This window comes from Hakea prostrata, chromosome 9 (assembly GCF_041222555.1).
Source record: "Hakea prostrata isolate BN-2017 chromosome 9, UWA_Hpros_2, whole genome shotgun sequence".
NCBI lineage: Eukaryota > Viridiplantae > Streptophyta > Magnoliopsida > Proteales > Proteaceae > Hakea > Hakea prostrata.
Genome location: NC_142608.1, coordinates 51,330,516 through 51,348,953, shown reverse-complemented (window position 1 = coordinate 51,348,953; position 18,438 = coordinate 51,330,516). Strand labels below are relative to the sequence as shown.

The window sequence follows — 18,438 nt, the reverse complement described above, 5'->3', positions numbered from 1 at the left end:
GGGTCTTGAAACCTCTCTTGAACTCTTTTTCTTTGTATTTTTCTCTCTATTTTTCTTTCTTCTTCTTCTGTCTCTTTTCTTTTTTTCTGTTTCTGTTTTTCTGCCAGAAACAGAGAACCGAGAGAGGGGGGGAGATTTTGGGGGGCTCGCATGGGCTGGGATGGTTGGGGGAAGGGCCTAAGAGAATCGTAGGAGGGTTAAGGGTCTGAAACTGCAGGGGAAAGGGTTTATAGGGCCTGCGTATGTCTGGGAAGGGAGGTGCTGCCTTGCGCAGAACAGGTAAGATAGGGAAGAGGCAGGGAGTACCTTTTGGGGCTAGGGGAGTGTGTGAAAGGGTTGGGGCTTTTCTGGGAATGCAGGAAAAGGGAGGGAGAGGGTGGGAAGGGTTTCCTAAGGTTGCACAAGGGAAGGGGTGGGGAAGCCTGCGGGTGGGAGAGGGGGCACTGGAAGAGGGAGGGGCCTGCTGTACTTTTTTGTTTATTTGCTAGACTCTTTTAGAAGCTTGTGCTGGAATGAGGAAGAAGCGGAAATCGATGGTAGAGGTGCTGATCCTTGAACATAACTCTTACTCAACCATGGCCCTCTCAACTAGGAAACCATGATCCTCAACTCGATCAATTTTATTGAACGATCAGATTTGAGCCTTTAAAAAGAAACAACAGGCTTTTTATAGCTTACTAAAGGACTCTAAGACTAAGTGAGATCAAGGTACAAAATGTTGCTGACACAAGGGGCTGTTGACAACACCAAAGCCCCGAAATGTTGGCAACATTTCGGCAACATTCGACCCGGGTTTCTTTTGGATTCCGACAATTATCCGTGAAAGCTTTTTGGTATGGAAAATGGAAACAACATTAAAAAACAAGAGACACGTAAAGGATAGCGTGTTGTGGACTTGTGGTGGGACTTGTAAGCATTAAAAGTTAAGATTTGACTGTTTGATAGCCATGACAAGTGACAACTTAGTGTGTTGTGGACTTGTGGTGGGGCTTGTAAGCATTAAAAGTTAAGGGGTGACTGCTTGACAGCCATGACAAGTGTCAACTCTCTCCTTTTTGGCTATGTCCATTTGGATTCATTTCAATTGATCCTTTTATTTCCACCGTTGGATTCACCATAATTAACTACATTTATAGAGCGAACTGTGTAAACTTAAGGTCCACTTTTGGTTGAAGCGCCTTACATAATTATGTCGTTTCTAATTTTTCTGATTTCTGACAACACACCATTGAAATCTAGTGAATGACAAAACATGTCCAAATTTGTCTGACAACATTTGTCCGAATTTTTGTTTATAATGAGCGAAAAATTGCCAAAATATGTCAAATTTTGATAAAAAAGATAAATCGCCAATTTTTCGCCGACTTTTGGTAAAAGTTGTATTGCTGCCCGTTTTCATGTCGCTAGCTTCCGAAACGGCGAAATATCGCCTGAGTTTTGATCAGGCAATATTTCGCCAACTTTTCCTTCTTTGAATGAGATTCTTTAACAATCTAGGATCCCACCACATAATCTAGACTCTTGAATTGGAATCTAAAAAAGACACATGTTGAAAATAAAACTTTTAAGTTTTCACAAACTCTAGTTAGCACATCCCTGAATTCTATTTTAATTAAAATGCTAATGGCACATGTGCTAGAGATTAAAATAACCAAGGACTCAATAACTAATTCAAAGCAAAGTCTAATGGCACACGTGCTAGAGGTTAAAATAATCAAGGACTCAATAACTAACTCAAAGCGAACTTTTATCAAAAGAAAACTCTTAAAAGATAAGAACCCTCCTAAAAGATAGGAAACCTCTTTGTAAAATAAGTCTTATCTTATGCAACTTAAACCAACTCAAACTGGACTTCTTGACTAGCTGAAACTCTTCAAAAAATAAAGATAAAATTCTGAAAATAAAATTCAGCCGCTAAATTAGGGATTAAGTGACCAAAATACCCCTCCTAGAGGGATCGGCTAGCTTGCTTGGGTGGGCACTATGGTTTGGCCAGCGGGGTCAGTATGGTTCACATTAGTTCTCCCGTTCTTGAAAGTATTCATCTCCTAATGAATATGCTGATCAAATCATAGTTGTCAAAGCGTCTGCCTAAGCGGCAAACCGGTTTTTCAACCACTTAATTGATGCCCAATCTGCAAAGGAACTCTAGGGCCCAAAGTGACATAGAACCTATTTTTTGCTTCGTGAGCGGGACCCCCGTGCCCGTTGGCAATAGAATGTGAAGCATAAGCCATACTCAACATCATGAATCAATGAATCAGTAAATGCCTAGGAGAATGCTTTGACAACCATTGTTTGATGAGATGAACTTATGTTTGTGTTCTTTTTCTGAATACTTTTTCATAATTATGATTCTTGAATGCTTGTTTTTTTGGGATGAATGTGACTATTGAATATTTGTTTAGCTTATTATAGAAAGTAGTTGTATTGAAAAGTAGTTTAAAAGTAGTTATATTGAAAATTTTTGACCCAACAGCTTTGGTCGCCTTGCCACTTTGACAACTATGGATCAAATGTTCCTGGTAGAATGCTTAAAAATCCTTGGTGTGGACTCGTCCTCCCATCTTGCAGTGGGGAGGAAGTAGTAGATTTGTGGCTGTTAGTACTGCTCCAAGGCAGAATTCTGGTATGACAGGATTGGTGAGGATGTAGTCTTAAATCCTAGGGGCCTTGGAGTGTGTTTCATCCTTACTTGTTGGTACCACTCCAAGAAAATTTTTGAGACCATAATGAGGTCCAATCTTGCGTGGAATAGGGGCTGGTGTGGTCCTGTCGTTTGTAGGCAGCAACACTCTTACCTCTAGTGTCAAGGGCATAGGGAACCAAGGAACAAATTTCAGTCGTAACTAGGATTTCGACCCAAGAAAAGGTTGAGAATTTCGGTTGAAACCATGGAAAAAAATTCGATCGAAATGGTCGAAATTTCGACCGAAATGCCTGCAAAATTCCAAAACGAAACGAAATACAGGTATAGGCACGAAATGTATCCTATATCTTTTCGTATCCACCAATATTTCAGTCGATACTAGTTGATATTTCGGCCCGATACCATATCGGGCCGAAATGATACCTGTGTAAGTTATAAAATACCTTGTTTCGACCCAGTTTCGACATACTGGTCGGAATTTCGACCTACCGAGCCATATCGCCAGAGCCATTTTGAGCTGTGTTTGAATTTTTTGCTGATTTCTCTTGTTTTCATCCCCTTCTACACCTAATTTCTAGTATTCCATTTCCATCAAACACTTGATTTGCTCCTCCATTTGTGCATTTTCTGAAATCTTGCAAGGTGAGTAACCAACTTCCTCATTTTTTATTTTTGTTTCATTTGTGCCTTAAATCATGTTAGATTGCTTCCAAATTTATATATGTTTACTTTAGAGTGTTGGTCTATGAATTTGTAGTGTCAAAATTATTTTTTGATTCTTCCTACTATTTTTTTATTTTTCCGTTATTAAAAATTATTTACTAAATTATGTATATTGCTAAAAATGTATATGTATAGTACATGTATAAGCTTCAAATGAATGTATGTGAGAGTTGAGACACCATATTGCTGTGATGGTGTTGAATTAATTTTTTTTTCTGTTAATTATGTAATTTTACTGTATTTAATATATATTTAAATAATTAAAAAATATTTAAATATTAAAAAAAACTAATTAATTTCTGTTTTAAATTTTAAAATAGCGGAGTATTAGTGGAAGCATGTATGCAATTTTTGGAAGCATGTTGTTGTGAGAGCTTTGTGGGACCTATGAGATCGATGAGCATTGATGATGCTAGAGACTCCTCCACCTCCAGAGGATCTGGATGGCATAGGCCTACAAAGTCCTCATATGATACTGCTGTGGAGAGTATTGGTTCTACCGAGTCGACTTATGATTATGGACCATATGGTGTCCCTCCTGGCTATCAGATTCAGGGTCAGGCCAGTCAGCCACGAGTGGAGCCTTATGGTTATGGAGCGGCCTATGGAGCTTATGGTGTCCCTCCCACTGTCGATTATCGGAGTCAGCCACTGGGACCTTATCAGTATCCTTATCCTTCTCCTGAGAGCTAGGGGCAGGGTGCTCTTTCATTTGTTGAGCAAATCTTCCACACTATTACACATCCCACAAGGCCCACCACCATCAGTTCCTTTGGAGATTCACAACTTCCCACCGTTAGGAAATCTTATGCATGTGGATGAGGCCACATACAGAGATGCAGTTCTTGACTATGTCCAAAATATATGGGGCGGGGGCAAACATCATGGGAGTTATATTGTCATTTGTATGGGGTGCAGACGGAAGAGGGAAACCTTGAGGCTTGAATAGAATAGACTTGTAAGTAATAACATTCCCGCTTCTTCTCTGATTCATGTACTATATACTTGGAATGTTGGATGTTACATTTTCAGTAGTTTTTTAGTAAACTAGTAGTTTTATAGTGTTTATTATGCTTGAAATAGCTAGTATGCAAAAATCCAAATCAATTTGAGTGGATTTAAGGCTTGAAATTGAGTTTTCAAGAATCAGGAAAAAAGTATCCAATTTCGGTCGAAATTTCGACCGAAACCTCGAAATTTTGACCTTTTCCAATGTTGAAATGTTCATATCGATCGAAATTTCTTCCTTGGTTGAAACATGATTTTTTTTTTTTTTGAAATTTCGACCCTGAGTTTCGGGCCTTATATGACGTCCATTTCATATGATTTCTTGCCTCCTACCTATTTAAAACATAATAAACATAATGGAACTAGTATTTTGCCCCCCCCCCCCCCCCCCAAAAAAAAAAAAAACCCATTGAAAATTTATCATTCAAGTATACTAACAAACGACTGGTTCCGACAAATACAAATTGTATGCATATAGGCATAAAATCATTAGCATACATGAATTATTTGATAGAATGGTTACATATACAACAAGTCAACAAAATAAAGTGATCAACTAGATCAAGTGATGGTGTCTCACATATATTTAGTTGAAGCCCATTTATCATATATACATATGTATTTTGAAGTATTTTAGACAATAATTATTAAAATCAGAAAATGAAAAAAAAAATGGTAGCAAATAATAAAAAAGTAAGTTTGACAAAACGCAATCATAGATCATAGTCCTAAGCTAAACATATATTGATTTCAAGGCAATACAAGATCATTTAAGGCATGAACGAAACAAAAATAAAAAAAGGAAGTTTGGAATTGTTGAGTATGGCTCATGCTTCACATTCTATTGCTGCCGAAGTTTTCTTTGTTGCTGTTATGTCTTAGGAGGTGTTTGGAGGCAAAAGATGAGCAAAAGAGGTTATTTGAAGGCAAAAGAGTTGTGGAAATTAGGTGAAAATGAGATTGAAATCAACAAAAATTGAGGAAAAACAAGTTAGAATGTTAATGGTCGAAATTTCGGTTGAAACCTCCAAAATGGTTGAAATCTCCAAAATTTCGGTCGAAACCTATAACTTTTTCGAAATAATTGGAATTTCATTTTGGTTTTCAAAAATGCATGCATTTCGGTCGAAATTTCGACAATTTTGACCGAAATTTCTTCTATGTTGGGAACCTCTAGTGGGGTGGGTACCTCATCGATGGAATCCTCTAGGGCTGCCTCTGGTGGTGCCCACATGGTGGGAGATCTCGTGAGATATCTCGTTTTTTCCCTTGGCGAGACGAGATGGAGGGCAAGAGAAGAGAGTTGGGATATCTCGCTCGAGATCTCGCCATATCTCGCTATATCTCGCCATATCTCGCCTTGGATCTCGCTGGAACTCTCAATTTTTACCTTTTTTTGTGGATTTTGGCTGAATTTTCACTTGCAAATACTCTTAGCACATCTACAACAAGGAAGATCAATCATTCTCTACTTGTCTTATGAATTTATGATTTAATGACTTATATAGAACTTCTAATGATTGTATAATTATTTTATTCTTGAAAATTGAGATTGTGATTCTCATATGGATGGAATTTTGATAACATTTAAGTTAGTTGATGCATTTGATATACTTGCTTTTCATTTATATGCCTTAAAGGTTCTATATTACATGTTGTATAACATTGCATTCCCTAATCCTACTACATTTCGGTTTCACACTATGGGTAGACTTAGAAATCATACATAGGGTTGTTTCTAACAAATCCAAGGCCACCAACGTGTTCAAAAAGCCTTAAATAAGCTAAATACCAAGTTTAGAGTTTCAACCCAATTGGGACTCTAAAACCCACCGAGATGGGCCACCGAGTTGACACCAAAAAATTATTATATCTCGGCCGAGATCTCTCTTTTTCAAGGTGGCGAGATCTCTCTCGAGAGCGAGATCTTCTACCATGGGTTCCCATGGGGCCTTTGTGTTAGGAGTTGGTTGATGAATGTTAGGGATAGCAACTCCCCTTCTTTGATGAGACTCTCTAGCTAGGTGATCTTCCACTCCTAGGGAACTTTTGTCAATTTTTTTTGGCACACTCTTTGGAGGAAGCTTCTGACTTGGTGGAGATGACCTTTTGTCTGGAGAAGAGGATTTGGTCTGGCTTGTGTAGTCACTTCGGGTGCTGCCCTCTATTTGTAGACTCTCCTGAATTGCATTGTTTGGCTTTAACTTTTCCTGGGCTGCACGAGGCATGACTTTAGGTGGAACTTCTGGAGTGGGTTCTTGTGTTTCTTGAGGTGTACGGCTAGTACTATGCTCTCTTGGGACTGGACTCTCTACACTTCTTTTCGTACCTTCCTCTTGCAGATTCAAGGAAGGAATACAATAATTTTTCCTCTATGCCTAAAGTTACAAGTATTTTCCTGCCCATGGATAGTTACATTATTATCATACAACTAAGGTCTACACAGAATTACATCAATCACACTCATGGGAACTACATCACACCAGACTACTTCAGCGCAGGAGTGTAAACTAATGGGAACTGAAAAATGAAATTTTATCTCAATAACCTTGTGGTTGAGGAGTCCCACCATGTAAGGATTGGGGTGTTCCTCAATTGGTAGCTTGGCCTTCTGTACAGATGACTTAGAGATGGCATTAATGCTGCAACCATTGTCAATTATTGCTCTAACTACAGATCTACTAGCACGTAATTGTGTATGGAAAAGGCTGCTCCTCCTCCAATCTTCATCTTCAACTTCAGACATAAGAATTTTGGAAAGAAATTTCATCGATCGGCCATACTTGAAGTAGCCTTCAATGTTAGGACTATCTGCTAATTCTTCCATGATGGTATTGGGGTTTGGGTTGAGCCGATTGGACTGAAACTGGGAGAGAAGGTCATTAGGGTTATGGGGATTGTGTTCCTAAAGTTTGGGACATATCTGACGGTTAGATTTTTGTAGATGTGACCGTAAATTTTAGATCTAGAAAAAGGTCCAAAACTTGCAGAAAAATCCCAAAAAAATAGAAAAGGGGTAATAAAGGTATTAGGCTTGCTGAAAACTGCAGCTCCAATATTAGTAATGTGAATCCAATTCTAGGGTTTCGGTTTCTTGAGAAGATTCAGGATTTGACCAGAATCTTCCAGCAAATGAGGTAAAAATATTATGGAAGGCCTAGGATTGGTAGAAAGAAAGCTAAATAGTTTTTGAACTAAGGGAAAATTTAGGGGATTGTCAATGTGGGAAGGATCTTAAGACCTCTCTTTAACTCTTTTTCTGCTTCTTTTTTTCTCTCTATTTTCCTTTCTTCTCCTTCCCTTTCTCTTTTTTTTTTAATTTTTTAATTTTTTAATTTTCCTCTTTTTTTTCTTCTGTTTTCTCACCGGAAACTGAGAACAGAGAGAGAGAGAGAGAGAGAGAGAGAGAGAGAGAGAGAGAGAGAGAGAGAGAGAGAGAGGGATTTTGGGGAGCTTGCGGGGGTTGGGATGATTGGGGGAAGGGTATAAGAGAATCGCAGGAGGATGGGGAGGGTGATTAAGGGTCTGAAAGTGCAGGGGGAAGGGGTTTTAGGGCCTGCATAAGTCTGGGAAGGGAGGTTCTGCCTTGTGCAGAACAGGGGGAGAGGCAGGGAGTACCTTGCGGGGGTAGCGGAGGGGGAAAAAGGGGTTGGGGTTTTTCTGGGAATGTAGGAAAAGGGAGGGAGAGGGTTTCCTGGGTTGCGCAAGGAAGGGAAGAGGTGGGGGTGGGGCTGCTGTACTTGTTTATTTGCTGGACTCTTGTGGAAGCTTGCTTGAATGCTTGCAGATGTTGGAATGAAGAAGAAGAAGCTGAAATTGATGGTAGAGGTGCTGATCCTTGAGCAACACTCTTCCTCAACCATGGTGCCCTCAACTAGAAAATCATGACCCTCAATCAATTTTGTTCAATAATCAGACTTGAGCCATTACAAAGAAACAATAGGCTATTTCTGGCCTACTAAAAGACTCTTAACACTAAGTGGGATTCCTTAACGATCTAGGATCCCACCACATAATCTGGACTTAAATTGGAATCTAAAAAAGACAGGCTGAAAATAAAACTTAAAGTTATCTCAAACTTTAATAAGCACACGCCTAAATTTATTTTATTAAAACTCTAATGGCACATGTGCTAGAGATTAAAATATCCAAGGACTCAATAACTAACTCAAAACAAACTCTAATTAAAAAAAAACTCCTAAAAGATATGAACCTTCCTAAAAGATAGGAACCCTCCTAAAAGATATGAACCCTTTTTGTAAAAGAGTCTTGTCTTATCCACAACTTAACCAACTCAAACACAACTCAAATTGGAGTTCCTAACTGACTGAAACTCTTAGAAAATAAAGATAAAATTTCTGAAAATAAAAACCAGCCACTAAATAAGGACTAAAGTGACCAAAATACCCCCTCCTATAGGGTTTGGCAGGCTTGCTTGGGTGGGCCTTGGGTCCCACTCTATGGTCGGTCAAGGTGGCTCACTGTGTCCATGTCAGCCCCTTCTTTCCCTCTCTTCTCTTCATTGCCTCCTCTCATTTCTTCCTTGCTGCAGAATCAGAAAAAGAAAAAGAAAAAACAGAAAGCATAAAAGAAAATGAAAGAAAAAGAAGAAAGAAAATAAAAAAAGAAATAAAAGAAAGAAAAAAAGAAGATTCAAGGAGGAAATAGAAGAGATCCTTTTCCCTTTCAAATGCCCAACCCATATCCATCATAAGATCCCCTCTCAAACCCATTTCTATTTTGATTTCCGAGTTTTCCCTTTTCCAAAAATATCCCAGCCATTCAGGTTTGACCTAATTAAGTTTTCCTTATAAATCGTTTTCATCTCATGTCGTTTCCTGACAACCCATACCACTCCTAAGAGATTCCAACAACTTTCTTAGATACCCATAGGCATCCCCTTTTAAATTAATTTCTGGAAGATTCTGGGCAAACCCTCAATTTTAGGTAATCTTACCAAGAAACCCTAACCCTAAAATTGGATTTATAGAAAAAAAGACTGTGTGGACCCATAGCTAGTAACAACCTTCCTGATTTTCAAACTACATAAGGAAGAGCCCTTTCAACATTCAACCTGGAATTTAGCCATACGAAGAAGACAAGCATTGGGTGCATTTTCCTCCTGATCAACCTACCAAAAACCTTTTGCTTAATATTAACCTTGATGTAGATCTGGCAGCAAAGAGGCCCTCTTTTTTCAGAAAACAATATAGTGTTGATATATGAATGGGTTGAGCCTTCATTAGCTGGGTTTACCTTGTAGTCGGCAACTTCACGGATCCAAAAGAGGATTACATAGGTTGGATGTGAAAATCTGATGGAGTTTGGTCCTTCATTTATACTGTTATATTACATCAAACAATAGTAAGGTCTGTTAAGTATTAAACATAATAAGACCTAAAGTATCATATTGATTCTATTGGAAAGGAGGCAAGAAGTGCACCAGTACTTGAATGAGGGATGGTGGCTGTTAATGTGCAGTGACTGTGAGATGTCTCAATCTGTTGAATAAGCTAAAATAATTGGTTGAGTTCATTGTGCAATCCAGAAATGAACTAATAGTTAGAGCCTAACTAAACTGTCAAGCCCATGCAGGTTTACCATGCATTGATATTTGTTAATTTTACTACAGTGACTACATTAATGTGTACCTTGACCTAGTGGTCGGACTCTACTGAAATCACTGGCACAACCTAGGCTACCCATGACCATGGTAAGAACTAATGCGGTGATATTGATCCCCTATAGCGGAAGGGCTGATCTGTGTTTGCTTTTTTTTGAGAAGAGGTTGAGTCAATGATGCAGTATTCTAATCCTCTAAGTCCAAGACCAAGTGGAGGGCCAAGAGAACCCCCTTGGGGATGCTGCCCAGCAGCTTATTTACTACTTATTTTGGTTGATGGCAGAGTTGTAATTCTGTCCAGTTGAGGGGCATATTAGGCGTGCAATTTTTTTTTTTTTTTTTCAATTTTAAGACATGTCGTTATTTCTTATTTTAAATTCAGTCCTTGTACAGGTCTAGCCATAAAGACCTTGATTAGATTGAGTCGGTTAGAATCATGATGGGAATTCATGTGTTAGTTTGTATAAAGAGACCCCTCCATCCAGTGGGGAACGGAACACACTGGATTTGAATAAAGCTTCTCTTTGAGTAATTCTGCTTGTGTTTGTTAGTAAGTTCTGATTCTGTCAATAGAGAATTGAAGATCCAAGGTTGAGAAGGGTTCTAAGGTGAGGTCAAGCAACTCAAGGCTGGTTGAAGATTAAAGTTCAACCTTCACTTTCCACTTGATTTTTCCCATCCACTAGGCTCCAGCCAGATACAACTGGTAGCCCATATAATCCCCCTTTCTTCTTCTTTTAATTTTCTATTTTGGACTCCAAACCCCGGTTCATTCCCTTCTCTCCCATCCTACATCAAGAACTGTCACATCTCACTAACCAGCCACCAGTTTCACCCAAAACCCCAGCCATCAGTTTCACCCAAAACCCCAGCCATCAATCCACCTACATGCCCGTTACCTTTGATCCAAATTTAAGCCTAAATAAACCAGCCAATCTCCAGATCCAGATCTTGTTTCTATCACCCAATATCTCTTTAAAATCATGAACCTAATATCTTGACAGTCTACTGTCCAAATCAATTGAAACTTAGGAAGATAAATTCTGGGCAGTAAGAGCTAGACTCCATATAAGTTTCACTCCATTCTTGTAAGTTTTCATCTCATATCTCAAGAACCTGTTCCATCCCACCATACGTCCCTCCATTTAAGTTTCTCCAAAACTAACGTCCATCATCCCTAGGCCCTAGTACCATCCTAAACCCAATTACCCTACCTAGGGAATTCAAAGTCTATCAATTTAGTCCCAATTATCCAGAAACCACCCATATGCCATACTTGAAAGTGGGCCTTGAAACTAGACTAGGTTTAGAGATCCTGGAAGACTAAGCTTTACTTGAGTGAGGCCAGCCCAGCCCAGCCCTGACTTACCCTGATTGGGCTGGGTTCGTTAACACCCTAAGCCCGACCAGGCCCTAGGTCTAGCTGAGATATCTCAGCCCAGGCCCAGCCTACTGGCCTCTGGACAAGACAGCTTGATCTTGACGGGGCTGGGTTGGCCTTGATTGATCCTGACTTTTGCTAGGGTCTGTTGGCCCTGAGACTGGCCCTACTTTTTTCAGTTTGTGTCTATGCACTACGAAAAATGAGACATATAATTTGGCATTGGTTTTACTTCATGCTCAATTAACTGTGAGACTTATCTTTGGGGTAAAAAATTAAAAATTAAAAAAAAAAAAAATTAGCCCAACCTTAAAAGTTTAAATCGTTAATTCCACAAATAGTCAGCCTTTTTTCAGGCAAACTAATAGCTAATTAGATACTATAGCATAAACAATAATTTGTAAAGCATAACCTAACACAATGCCAGGCTGGGCCATTTTTTCCCGAAGGCCCTAGTCCTAGCCCAGCCCAACCCTAATCCGGGCCTGAAGTTTAAACCTTAACCCCATTTCAGGATTGAAAATCAGCCTGTCCCTGTTTGGGATCAAGGTGGGCTTAGGCAATTAGCACCAAAGTTACACGCCTACAGTCTTAGTACAGTAAAAAGGAACAACTAGAAAAGGAAATAACAGCTAAATAGTTAGAATAATCTAGTTACAGTCAAGTTACAGAATAGACCATGCACCACATTGCCCATCCCACCCTCAATAATTCTTAATTTTTTTGGACATTTATTTGTTGTTATTATTGTTAATATTAATTATTAATTATTTATTGTTGTTATTATTATTATTATTATTTCATTTTAATGTTGGAGCATGCTTTGTTTACTATTGTTATTGTTCTACTGTAGCCTAATGAACTTTTTTTATCCCCTTTATAGGTGGCAAGCCTTCTCCATGACGATGTCTTGGATGATGCAGAAACGAGGCGTGGTATTGGTTCATTAAATGTAGTGATGGGAAATAAGGTATTTCCGTCTTTGCAGTGCCTTTCTCCCTTTCCTTCTCATGTGCTATAGCATGTTGCTTGCTAGTGGATAATAGCTGCATAGAAATGCTATTGGTTATTGTTGTTTAAATTTCTTATCAACAGGATGTATTAGACATTTTTCATTTAGTCGTCATGGTGGATCTTTTCATTGCTTCATCTGTTTACCACTCCAACCACAATGAGTTTTTTTCAAATAAATTGTACTTGCCATCTAAATATTGTTTTCATTCTTGGGTTTCAAATACCTGCCCATTTTGAATGTTCTATGCCTGATTCTGTTTGTCTCTTCCCTTCTTCCTCCCTTTTTTTGTTTTTTTTTTTGGGGGGGGGGGGGGGGGTTAAAGTGTTTTGTTCCTGAAGTTGTTTCTGTCTCCCATGCAGCTGTCAGTGTTAGCTGGTGATTTCCTGCTTTCTAGAGCTTGTGTTGCACTTGCTTCCCTGAAAAACACTGAGGTATATACTTCGTTAGAAGCTTCATCTTACATTTGCAATAATTGAATATATTCGTGGTAACTGATGGAGCTTCTTGCTTGTTTTTTGGACCTTAGTCCACATCCCAAAGTTTGTACCTATTATTTGCTCGTGAGTACTAACTTCTGGCAAATATAATATTTAATGGTGATTGTTTTCTGAATTGAGGAGCAGACCAATGAGGTCTACCTGAACGGTTTCATACATTAGAGGGCAGCAAGGTCATTTTATGTCAGAGAAGAGAGTGGCCAAACTACTGGAACCAATTTCAGGCTGAGAGTCATAGTTTGCCTAGTGCTGTGATTATTTAATTGCTCAAAGCTTCAAAAGCTTTGCCATGGTTGGTTTTTTGTTCGCTCTAGCTGGTTCTTATTCTGTCTTCTATTTGCAGGTTGTAACATTACTGGCAAGAGTTGTGGAACATCTTGTTACGGGGGAAACCATGCAAATGACTACAACATCTGAACAACGTTGTAGGTTGGTTATTTCATGTCATCTGTTAGGTTGTACTGTTTTTCTTACTGTATTTGTTTTCCCTTGACCACTGATGGATAGCATGTGAACATCAATTATGAAGTGTTAAGCCTATTGCTTTTGACCATCAGTATCACATGTAAACTTTATTATTCTTCCTCCTGGCTTTCATTTTATATTTGTACGAAAATATACGTTTAAACTAAATGTAGTAAAACAGTTGGCTGTAAAATGGAGATGGTTGAGTTGGTATTAGGGGCGAAACAGGGCTGGCTGGGTCGCACTTTCCCAAACCTAACCTTGATTCATGGTTGAAAAATTTCAACTCAGGCCCAACCTTGCTGGGTTCAGCCCAATCGAGCCTTGCCTTGGTTGACCCTAACTGGGCTGGGCTGGGCGGGGCCAAGTTGTTCCTGATTGACCCTGTTTGGCCCTGATTTCTGTGCATTGAGGAAAAAGAGATGTGCATCCTATTGTTGGTGAATGGAGGGAAACCCTCCAATGGTCTGAGGGAAAAAATGGAAAATTACTATAAAATCAGGGTTGGTGTGGGATGGGCAAAGACTTCAACCATAACCCAGCCCAGGACTGAGGGGTTGTTGCGTTTATCAATCCTAACTCACCCTCAAGGTTGAGAAAACTGGCCAAGGTTCTATTAAGTTTATGGTTGGCCAGGGTAGGTTCTGGTCGTTAGGTCCACCCCTGGTTTGGTTACCAATATAATTTCTCCTCCCACCTCTTACACTCAGTCTGGATCTGGGCTTGCAATCTGGCTATAAAGAATGCATAAATGGAGCTATGAATGGTTTTAATAGCTCAAGCGCCTGCTTCCAGCCTACTAACCTGAAACCAAAATAAGGAAAAAAAAGAAAAAAAGAAAAAACCCTGGCCTTTGACACACTCAATAAGAAAAGAGGACAGAAGTTTGGTTGTTATTTTGGAAGTTTAACCAAGCCCTTTGGTTTTCATTTCTTTCTTATTATTGTTACAGTCTTAGATCATCTCCACACTCAGTATCTAAACTTTTAACATATGCATATGCATGGAAGATGTCTTTGGAGAGAAGTTTTTAGGTTTGAGAGTGAATCCTGTTGGAAAAAATGAGAATACCTATAGTTGTTGCCCATCTGATGATCATCTTCTACAGATAAAGTCTTTAAAATTTTCATTTTGATCATTTGTATTTTGAGGTAATACTTAATCCAAAGTGAATGCAAACCTTAGAAACGGTCTGTCATTGTGCGCTTAACAGTGGGAGAATTGAAAGTACAAGGGATGGTCTCAAGGGAAAGGGAAAGAAAATGCACAAGCACATAATCTCAAAAATCACACACTCAAACTTCTATCTCAATTCATTCGGCCAATTACTAGATTACAAGCAAATATGTAAGGAAAACAATAAGACTTGTACTAATACTATAACGACTTGAAATACCGTCCAACTTGGTTCTGAACCTAACTCTTACTTAGGAAACTAAAACTAGTAGAGACTAAAAATAAAATACTGAAATAGTTTAATTAATGAAGTCCATCCCTTGTTGGATCGAAACGTATTGGACTGGTTCTTTTTAGGGTTGGGCCTCCAAAGGCTAGCGTGCCAGTCTAACCCATCTAGTGATAATGCATCACAAGTGATACATGTCATTGTGGACCTTATGTATCTAGTTCAAAGTGCACAGTGCATGGTGGAAGATCTCCTGATGCTTCTATTTTCTAATAGAAAGAGCAAAAATTATCACCTCCAGAATATGTCCAAAGAATTTCTTCGGTTATAAGCTTTTTTCAAAATTTCCTAAGTTTGATAGGATTGCTTCATCTGTGGTGGGTAGTTTTGGCTGCAAGTGTGGCATTAATTTGTTGATGCAAGCCATTTGAGAACTATGCCACTAGGATTTATTTGTCCTTCTGAAATTCAGAATAAGTGGTTGAATGATAGAGTTAGGTGATATACATGCTAATTTGATAAACTGTCTAGTCGCAACTGCACAAATTCGAGGTGTACAAGCTGCTTTTAATCAGTCAGTTAACATCTTTAGTTCATTGCAGTTTGCATCTCAACCTTTGTAGTTACCCGGCCGACACCTTGAGTACAGATTTGTTGCTATTGTTTTATCTTCCAAACTCAAGCTGTGCCTTTCAATTTATCCTCTACAAATATTATTTTCCTGGACTCTAGTAGGTTATACCAATCTGAAAAACATTTCTGAACAATGAACCTAGTCAAGATGTTGGATTGTGGTCCATGTCAAATCATTGACTTCCAACCTTGCTGCTTTATCTACTATTGATCATTTCATCCAGCACCATATGGTGGTGGTGGTGGTGGAGTGGAGTGGGAAAAATCCCTGGCTCGTGTGGAACCTCTCCCTTCATTTGAAGCCTCTAAACGATGAATTGAAGCTCATGCATATTGTCAGAAGGAAATGATGGCTGTAGCGAAAGTGTGAACTTTTGCATTTATTCCAGCCTAACAGGAATTGAGCGTTGAAGGACTTCATTATTGGCTGCCATGTTGGAGGAAAACAAAAATACACTCAAAAGCAAAGGATGAATTGCAAGTATAGTAAATAGGTAGAAACTATAATGAGGGTGGTAGAACTGTTAGTAAGAACTTAATAATGAATTGAAGCATTGTAATAATGGAGTTTGAATATAATCAGAAAACAGCATGTTTAGTAGTACACATGGAGAAGGCAAATCTTGAAAGAAAGAAAAGAAATTAAAATCAAGCAAACCGACAATGTTTTTTTTTTGTTTTTTTTATTATCATTATTTTTAATTTGTGTGTGTGTGTTGGGGGGGGGGGGAGAGGATCAGATTAGAAAGGAAATTTTAGAAAATGGTACTGGGGGTTAAAGTTGGGAGTAAATGAAGTTGTGGGACAAAAGGGGATAAAGCAAAAAAGGAGGGACAGTTCTGGAAAAAAATTTAAAATAAAAAGGGGAAATCGGGAACAAATAAGGAATCATAGGTGGGGTGGAGTTACAGTTGAGGGTCTGAGGTTCTCTTCCTTAAACCAGAGAACGCAAAAAAATGGTTGAGGTAGATGAAGGGCTGAGAGTTTGATGTTACTGTCAAAACATAGAAGGAATCCACAGATTGTGATGGAGGTTGACTCAGCTGCAATGAGTAATTTGGTTCAGTTACTCCTTTATATGCTCTGATTTTCTTCTTCTCTCTTTTCTCTTTTCTTTTTTCTGGAATGTGTCTGTCAGCTTCTCTTCTTGGATCTTCTTCTTGGTTTTTTTGGGGAGAATTACGAACAACACCCTGTACTTTGGCAAATTATTGATACGCCTGCATTTTACTGAATGAGTGACAGACTCCTGTTTGTGTGGTGGGCCTTTCTCTTGTACACCTACCTGATTAATAACTGATAAGCCCCTAATGTCACAAGTATATACTCGAAAGCGTGGAAAGCAAATCCCCAAATTATAGGGAAGGAATCGGTGGGAAGATTTGAAGAGTCATATTGTATTCAGATTTCCTTTTAGATTTGAAGAGTCCTATTGCATTCAGATTACCTTTTAGGATTAGAATTGGAATTATTGTAGGAAAAGTAATTGCTATAAATATGGGAAGGAAGAATAGGTTAGGCAGTTTTTGAGAGTTATTGAGGAAGATTTGGGTAAGAGTGATTGCTCTTGGGTAGCCGTAGGATTCACCTACTGCTAGTAGTGTGTTTTGTCGGGAGATTTTTTGATTCAGTGTTGCTATTATCGTTGTGAGTCAATTTGTTCATTGTTTTTGAGCTCGGGGTCCTATCAATAACAGTACAGTTTCTCAAGATTTTTAGCCTAGGTTTTAAATTCTTGATACACTATGGACAAGCATATGCCCATACTGGAAAGACCTTCCCATTACCAACCTAACAGCAGAAATTTGAATAGAATTTGCTGCCAAAGACAAGAACAAAGAAGCTAGGTGGAAATAAAAATTGAAGAAGATGAACTCAGAGGTCAAAATCCTGACTTAAAGAGGAAAGAAGATTGGGATGGCCATTACTTCCATATTTGATGCATCTTTCAAATCCATTCTAAAAACAACAGAAAATGATGCAATTTTTTTTTCTTTTCTTGATTGTTTTTTTCTTTTTCTTTGGAACAAATAGTTTGTGGAGGCCAACACACTGACATGATTGGAATTTCCAAATGGGTACTTCTATCCAAATTGCAGTCTTAGACACGGTTTTCTGGTTTTGGAGGTTAAAGGTACTCAACATGTTGAAAGAGATTTTTTGTAGAACCCACCTGCAACTCAACTTTATTCTCTCTAATCACAAGAGCCATTGAAGTAAGGGTTCAAGGGCTCAGAAGGGACTACGTGATGTAGGACAGCCCTCGAAACTAGGGTATTCTACAAGAAATAGGATCCTAAGCCAACTAATGGTACAAGGGATTACACTAAGAAAACAATACGGAATAAAAATTCAGCAATCAAGGATTAAGTAAAGTTTAAATGTAAATATCTTAAAGCTTAAGAGAACAATTTAAAATTCTTACATGATCAATACATAGTACTAGGCAAGGGGGTTAGGGGCATTACATTCAAAGAAATAAAATTCCAGAAAATTGATAATATGATCAATTGCATTCAAGGTAGGGGCAAGTGTTACGTCAATGTAAAAAGACCGGGGGGGGGGGCATCCAAAACCAAGCCAACCAACAGGGGCACCAACAAATATTCTTTTACGCTAGGACAAGGAGGAGCAAAAAGAAGGGTAAGAAGGGGTGGAGGCTGCCACGGCAAGAATGCAAGAGAGGCTACTGTAATGTCTGAAACAGAAGTAATGTGTACCTAATAGGAAACAAGAGGAAGAAGATGATGGAAACAAACCTAGTGTGGGGTTTTAGAATAGATTTCCCTGCAGGAAAATATGGTTAGAGATTAAAGGGGTACTGAAGAAGATAATAGAAAAGGATACTGGCAGAAAAGTGCTGCTGTGAGGAACAACAGAGTAGTATGGGAGAAGGAAGAATAAGGAAAAGAACAGAAGAAAAAAGAGAAGCAAAGAAGACATGCCAGGGACTGTCGACAGGTAGAAGAAAAGAGGAAATTAGTGACAGCTGGGCAGGAGAAGAAAGAAGCAGAAAAAAATTAACCTCTGCAGGAAAC

General features: G+C 38.8%; 1 protein-coding gene across 3 annotated transcripts in view; it reads left to right on the top strand.

The window, feature by feature from the left end:
• LOC149005465 (solanesyl diphosphate synthase 3, chloroplastic/mitochondrial-like) overlaps positions 1–18,438 on the top strand; it is a 46,106-nt gene that overhangs the window by 19,067 nt on the left and 8,601 nt on the right. For all 3 annotated transcript variants that reach the window (XM_089168551.1, XM_089168550.1, XM_089168552.1), the window contains exons 6-8: positions 12,269–12,355; positions 12,760–12,831; positions 13,241–13,326. In XM_089168551.1, the coding sequence (XP_089024677.1) occupies positions 12,269–12,355; positions 12,760–12,831; positions 13,241–13,326 (245 nt within the window). The remainder of the gene's footprint in view (positions 1–12,268; positions 12,356–12,759; positions 12,832–13,240; positions 13,327–18,438) is intronic.